The sequence below is a fragment of the Cyprinodon variegatus genome, unplaced genomic scaffold (genome assembly GCF_000732505.1).
Source record: "Cyprinodon variegatus isolate N-32 unplaced genomic scaffold, C_variegatus-1.0 Scaffold110, whole genome shotgun sequence".
Taxonomy (NCBI): domain Eukaryota; kingdom Metazoa; phylum Chordata; class Actinopteri; order Cyprinodontiformes; family Cyprinodontidae; genus Cyprinodon; species Cyprinodon variegatus.
The window spans coordinates 868,923-875,795 of record NW_015150563.1 but is presented as its reverse complement, the minus strand read 5'-3'; the positions used below and the strand labels follow the sequence as shown (position 1 = coordinate 875,795).

The following is a 6,873-nucleotide window of genomic DNA, read 5'->3' as shown; positions in this document are numbered from 1 at the left end:
TGAGCAGTCAATCTCTGACGCTCCCCCAGACTCACCACGGGCCTTTTGGTCGCCTCTCCTCATCAGTGAGGAAGACTTCCCTGTCTTGGGAGGTTTGGTCTGTTATACTTGTGCACAGATCTATACTAATTAGATTACCTTTGCAGTAAGTTTATCTAGATTGTATTTAGGAGCGTTAGAGTAAATGGGGCTGATTAGACCTCTAAAGGCCACTTTTAACAAAAGTTTTTATCCCTACATGATAAAATTAGAAAAGAATATCAACCAGAAGGTTAGCCTGGGAGCAAAGGGGCAGGAAACAATCTAAACAGTTTATTTTGTATTATTTGTGCAATTATGAAAGATTTCTAATCCACAGATTACCAGCGTTGGTTTTCCTCAGCTCGTCTTGTTGTCTCTCAGCATCAGTTAGGCGATTCTCTGCAGCAAATAAGCAGTCGAGTAGTTTGAGGACAGCAAGGATGAAAAGGATGAAATAATCTGATAATACGAGCAATCGTGAAGTTGTCTGACCAGCAGAGGCACTCCGTCCTTCCAGGCTCAGCTGGCTGGAGCTGAATTTATTCTTCAACTCATGAACCTGGTCTGAAAGGGAAAAAAAAATGGCATCAAATCATTTTAATAGTCAATGCAGCTGAGTTTTCAATATTCCAGCAATGAGGTTGGACTGCTTTGGAAAGTAACCTTTTTATTTTAAATCTTTGGATGTAACGCCTCCTCTAAGAAGTTGGTTTTTCATGCAGCAATTCCACCAAAGCTACGGCCAGAGGCAGCCAGAGATTGCCTTTTAAATCTTACTGATCCTTTGTCGCCGTTACACCTCCTGACAAGCTGAGTTTGGTCTTGGTTTGAGATGAAAAACTAAAAGGCACTGAAACCACTTCAGGATCAACAGTGAACCAATATCTATATTTCTCTAATAAATAATGAGCATCACAGAGCAGATTTCCATGAGGCCCTCACTAATAAATGCAGATTTATATACCAGTGCTGTTGATGTTTTTGATATATCTTTATATTTAATTACAGAGAAGAGTCATAAATGAGTGCTGAGAAAAACTAACCCATAAATTGTAACAAGTGCTTCATATAATTACTTAAAAAAAAGTGTTCCACATGATAGGATAATTTAAAAAAGGGCCATGGCCCTGCTGCCCCCCTCCTTTTACATCCGGCCCTGTGGCATTATATTTCATCTGAGATAAAAACACACTAACATTGTGTTTCATCCAACCTGGCCGTTCACACACAGGTCGCATTTGAAAAGATCAGATTCGTATCGGATTCAGGACCACATGGCCAAGTGGCCTGGGTCGGATTGGAAAAAATCAGATCTGTGTTGTTCAGACAGCCATGAAAAGATCAGATCCAGGTCACATATGGGCAAAAAGGTCGGATTTGGGACACGTCAGTCTGCAGTGTGAACGTAGCCATAGAAAATGAAAAGAATCCAGCAAAAATGAACTGCACAGAGGGAGTATACATGGGAGAACCAAACAATGAATGGCCTAATTACTGTAGCTGATTGGGAGCAGGTGTGGACAGGAGCAACTAAAACTGATTAAGGGGAAAGAAAGGGACACCAGGGGGCAGCAGAGAGTCACCAGACAGAACAGGATGTTACTGTAACCAGGAAAGAACTTAAATGAAGTTATCCCTTTGGAGGGCAAGTTAGCATTTTTGATCAGTCGACCCCAAAATTCACCAAATAGAAGAGGAACATCGTAGTTTGGTTTAAAGAAAGCATTTTAGTTTTATTATAATTTAGTTTGTTGTAGAAATAGTTAATGACACCATATGCCAACCGTCACAATGATGTGCATGAAAAGGAAGGGCTATATATACTGCATGCATCATTTAGGGAGTTAGCGTTGATTTCTTCTTGAGCTTCTTCAGTTATTTACTGTCACAGGTAGGAGCTTCGCCTGGAGAATAAGTGTTGGTGCCGGTATGATCTAAGGAGGGCCGGCCCTCCAACGCTGAAATGAGGACCGACCCACCGGGCAAATGCCCGATATCACAGATTATTTTTCATGCAGCATCTATATCCAGCCATTCAGCAATAACAAGTCAAGAAAAAAGGTAAAAAGCTAATTGAAAAGTGAAAAAGTTATGGTAAAGGAATAAGCCTAGTTAACTATTATATTTACAAACTAAAAAATGTAAGTTCCAGTATCAGCATTAATGCCTCTAAGGTTATGTTGGACCAAAAAATGTGTTTCTTTTACTTTCAGACTGTTTTTCATGACATTCTTATAGAAGCACTTTTGTTTTGGGTTTTGGAGCAGTTCTCCAGTGGTGAGGTCGTGCTATATGTTCCCCCCCCGCCATTTAAAAAGGTTGATTGGTAACAGTGTGACGGCTGCAGAAGTTACCTTCAATGTTTGTCCTCAGCGTGTCCAGATGGATCTCCAGGCGTTGTTCCAGCATCACTGCATCAGAGGCAGATGAACTATTGGAGGCTTGGATGTCTGGGTTAGAGGTATGATGACATATTATCATTTATTTCTGTGTGTTTCATTTAATTCGTCATTTTGAGGCTGTTTTTAATTGTTCTATGCTCCAACAACATAAATGCATATAGTGACCTGTCACACCAATAGCATAGCTGATCACTGAAACAGATTTAGCGCCATGATTTGCGGTGGTGAAAGACTGAAGCGTTAACAGGACATTGGGAGGTGAAGGATCATTTAATAAAGCAGGATGACAGTAAAACAACAACGCTGAGTGTTTTAGTTTATCAAAAAGTATCCAGTTAATACTACTGGATGATCTTAGTAGCTTAAATTAATGTACAGAGGATGTCTATAAAAAAACACCAGTTAGCACAGCTTCACATACCTTAGCTTTCTGTATATATTCTTTTAAGTGCCATCCGTTTGAATGCTTTCTTTAAATTAACAATGACTAATAATTAGGTTCCCCTTTTCATCATTCTGCTTTATTCTATCTCTAAAGTAGAATGGGAGGCAGATCTTTTAGTTATCAGGCTCCTCTCCTGTGGAACCAACTACCAGTTTTAGTCCGTGAGGCAGACACCCTGTCTACTTTTAAGGCTAAAAACTTTCCTTTCTGATAAAGCTTATAGTTAGAGTGGCTCAGGTTATCCTGATCTATCTCTATAGTTATGCTGCTATAGGTTTAGACTGCTGGAGGACATAGGGACCCCTTTTTCATCATTCTGCTTCATTCTACCTCTATTCTCCCACTCTGCAGAATCTGTTATTTCAATCTCTAACGTTCTACTCTCTCTGCTTTTTCTCATAGTAGCTTCATCTGGTCTGTTCCTGTTTGGCTGTGACTCCATCCTGTAGAGAAATATCAGCTGTGCTGCTGCCATCAACACCTTTGTTTCTAGATGTTGGAGCTTGGGGTGTTTTTCCAGTGTAGTCCTGTTTCTCTTGTAGAGCTTTTGCTGGGACTAACTGGGTGTTCTCTCTTTCAGATATTAGAGTATTTGGACAAAATTTGACAACAGTGGTAGCTCCAGGAAATGTTTCCCCAGGGTGTCCAGGCAGATAGCAGCGTGTGCTGGGTTGGGTGGGTACACTCCAACACTCAGGAGATGGCCGCTCACATGGAGCCTGGTTCTGGTTCTGCTGGAGGTTTCTTCCTGTTTAAAGAGAGTTTTCCTTTCCGCTGTCACTGCATGCATGCTTGGTGTGAGGGATTGCTGAATATCTACTGTCTCTACCTGCTCATGCAGGAGGAGCGAGTCCTGACTGTATCAACCATTGGATGCAATCAGTCGGTTTCCTAGGAAGAAAATTAAAATCTCATTTTAGGATCTGATTGAAATGATTGTGGAAAGTGACCCGAGATGCTGTGATTTAGTCACGTTCATGTGACAGACCAACTCAAAGAGGTGAAGTGTGGTGAAAGGAAATTTGTTTTCTCCTTTTCTCTAAATAATCCAGGGGATCTGACATGGTTTGAGTGGAAGAGACTCCAGTGATGAGTTATGTGATCTAAGAGGTTCTATGGAGAACATCCAGCACCACGAAGGCCGAAGAACGCAGGAGGAAGTTCTGGTTCAAGAACAATTTCCAAATCCATCATGTGAACACCTGAGGGTGGACCACCTTCTGAACTACCAGGACATGGAGGTCCACCTAGACAGACAGGAGGAGGAGAGGACCATGGAGGCTCTGGAGGAGCTGCAGAGAACTACAACCCATCTGGGATCATTTATTTGATAGTCAAGTGTTAGCAGACTCAAAACTTCGGCTCTGGATGGGAGAGAAGCAGGAACAATGGCATCAAAACTCCCGATTTTTAAACACTAAATAGCAAACTAAGCAGACTCTTACCATACCGATACATGGCAGTGGCAGCATCATGCTGTGGAGTTGCCTTTTTTGATTAGAGACCAGGGAGCTGGTCAGATAGATGGAGCTAAATAAATCCTTTTAGATCTAATTCTCCTTCAGAATAATCTGCAGCATCACTGGTTCAGGGAGGTTCTCCTGCTGGGAGGTGAACCTCAGCTCTTCTGGATGGAGGTAAAGCCAGATCCTCACTCTCTGATCCAGGGATCTTTGCTCTAGCAGTCCTCATGTTATTAAAAGACATTTAACTGTGTCCCTCATGGTGCCCTGTAGGGGGCGGAGTCAGGGGTCCTTTGGGAAACTTTCCAAACAGGCCACAATCCTCAGTCCATTAGTAAGAAAACCTGGGATCATTCTCCTGCCACTCTGCATTAACTCAGAGAGTTTATGGCTGCATGTGGAAAGGGTGTGAATATTTTTACAATGTGCTCCTACAGCTTTTAGCTTCAGATTAAAGGTTATATAAAAGTTTTCAGAATTTCAATTAATTGAGGGCTTCTGCAGTAAAGACAAACTGCAGGGAAATATTCTAGGAAAAGCAGAAATCGAAAAGCATTCTGGACTCTAGATTAGATTCACTGGGATGTTAAAAATCCCAGTGAATCTAAACAGGTGATGGAAGCGATAGCAGAGAGTGAGACAGAGGAGGAAATGATCACCATCCTGTAGACCTGACCTGAGATCTGCCCCTTTAGGTCCTCCATCAGAGTCTCAGTGCTGCACATCCTGCTGGCCAGAACTGGAAACAAGAATAATGGATGTTACTGAAACACATTAAAGTTCATTGTGCTGCAGAACAGCTGAGAATCATCTAACTGTGGTGGCATTAAGGTGCGTCTGCAGCTCTCTGGGTTCTGTGCTTCACTCATCCTCTGAGCAGAACCTCTTTCTGTTGTTCTGTCTGATAAACGCTGCAGGAGGCGGCATCCAGAGAAACATGACATCTTCTGGTTCACAAGATCTTTGCAGAATAAACCAGCATAAATGGTTTAAAGCTGCAATCAGGGGGGATTTATTATCATCTAAAAGCAGCGAACTCTGCTCTCCAGAGTAAGTAGATTGGTAACCTCGCCTCCTGCTCTCCTCTATCTTATCTGCTGTCATGATTCATGCAGCTATTATTTCATCCAAATGAAAAATGGAGAACAGAGAAGCAGCTCATGGCTTGTCTACAGTGAAAAGAAGGACTGGGTTATTTACTTTTGGAGCAATCAGCTAAGTGAGCTTAGAGCTTGGAAAAAATCTTTCATTCCTTTAGAGACAGCATGAAAAGTCAGCTGAGTACAAAACATAGAGAGGAAAACAACAAGAAGAGAGGGACATAACCTAGAACAGATAATGGATGTCTATTCTATTAACATTTCTCTATCTGTAGAATGGGTCTATTTTATGTGTTGTCTTCTCAATTCAGAGGGCCCCCTGCCTGTCTTTGCCTAGGGCCCCATATTTCCTAAATCCGCCCCTGGCTGCACTGTCTCTGTTTTTAGAATATATTTCTGACAGATTTACTTTCAGTCAGATGCAATTTTACTTTATACATCTATCGCATAAACACATCAGAGTTTTGATTGAAATGTGGGAAGATGGTGAAAAGGCCATGGAGTTAGAAGAACCCAGTGGAACTATAATAAATGTTAATGAGATGAGGATGATGACCTGCATCCTTCCTCCTGAGCTGCTCCATGACTCTCTCACTCGCCCTCAGTCTGGTCTGCAGGAACGGCAGCTCAGCCGCTACAGCTGTAGAGAGATAATATTTGAGCTTTATTGATCTCACACTGGAGAACTTCACTCTGCATTTAACACAGAGCATTGGGCTGCCAAGTGCAACACTCTAACCACTATGGCAACTCTCCCCCAAAGCTGTTCCTGCCGGATTTTCGAACAGACAACCGTTCACATGTTGTAGACTACGTGCACTTTGGGATTTGTTTAAATATGAAGTGCATTACAAGTCCAACGTATTATTATAATTATTATTATTATTACTATGTAAACTGGCAGAGCTCTCACAGACACCCGGCGCTAAATGAGGAACAACATCAGGAGCTTTTTGACCTCTGAGGGAAAAAGAGCCCCTCTGGTCTCTGCCTCTGTGGTTCAGGTTTTTATGTCTGGACTCACCTAAACTCTTCATCTTCAGGTTCTCCATGGAGCTCTCACTGCTGTTGATTCTAAGCCGAAGCTCCAGTATTTCATCTGCTTGTGCTAAAACAAAAACAAATATGCTAGAAATATCAGAGGCAAATATTGTTCAACAGGTTTGAAACACTTTCTGCAGTTTTCCCGAAGATTATTGGATCATTAATTTTCTATTCCAATGGTCAGCATCCAGAAATGACAGCACTGGATTAAATGTGAAGGGTTTTTTTCAGGAGGCCAGGAAGCACAGCCGCTTTGCTGAGCCTTTCCATTCATTTCTACAGCCTAACCTTAACTCTAACCTCTAACTCTAAAACTAAATCGGTCGTCCTAAACATGACTCCCAATCCAAAGACAGACACTGGACCCCACAGCAGCAGTCAGTCCCCACAACATGCTA

At 42.0% G+C, this 6,873-nt stretch overlaps 1 protein-coding gene across 1 annotated transcript in view; it reads right to left on the bottom strand.

The window, feature by feature from the left end:
• The window catches only part of LOC107084857, an 11,699-nt gene extending 5,133 nt beyond the window's left edge, over window positions 1–6,566 (bottom strand). The window contains exons 1-6 of the mRNA XM_015374905.1: window positions 6,456–6,566; window positions 5,988–6,071; window positions 5,008–5,070; window positions 2,376–2,471; window positions 514–585; window positions 364–420 (exon numbers count right to left, since the gene is read on the bottom strand). Coding sequence (XP_015230391.1) covers window positions 364–420; window positions 514–585; window positions 2,376–2,471; window positions 5,008–5,070; window positions 5,988–6,071; window positions 6,456–6,483 — 400 coding nt within the window. The 5' untranslated portion in view covers window positions 6,484–6,566. The remainder of the gene's footprint in view (window positions 1–363; window positions 421–513; window positions 586–2,375; window positions 2,472–5,007; window positions 5,071–5,987; window positions 6,072–6,455) is intronic.
• Window positions 6,567–6,873: the final 307 nt, after the last annotated feature.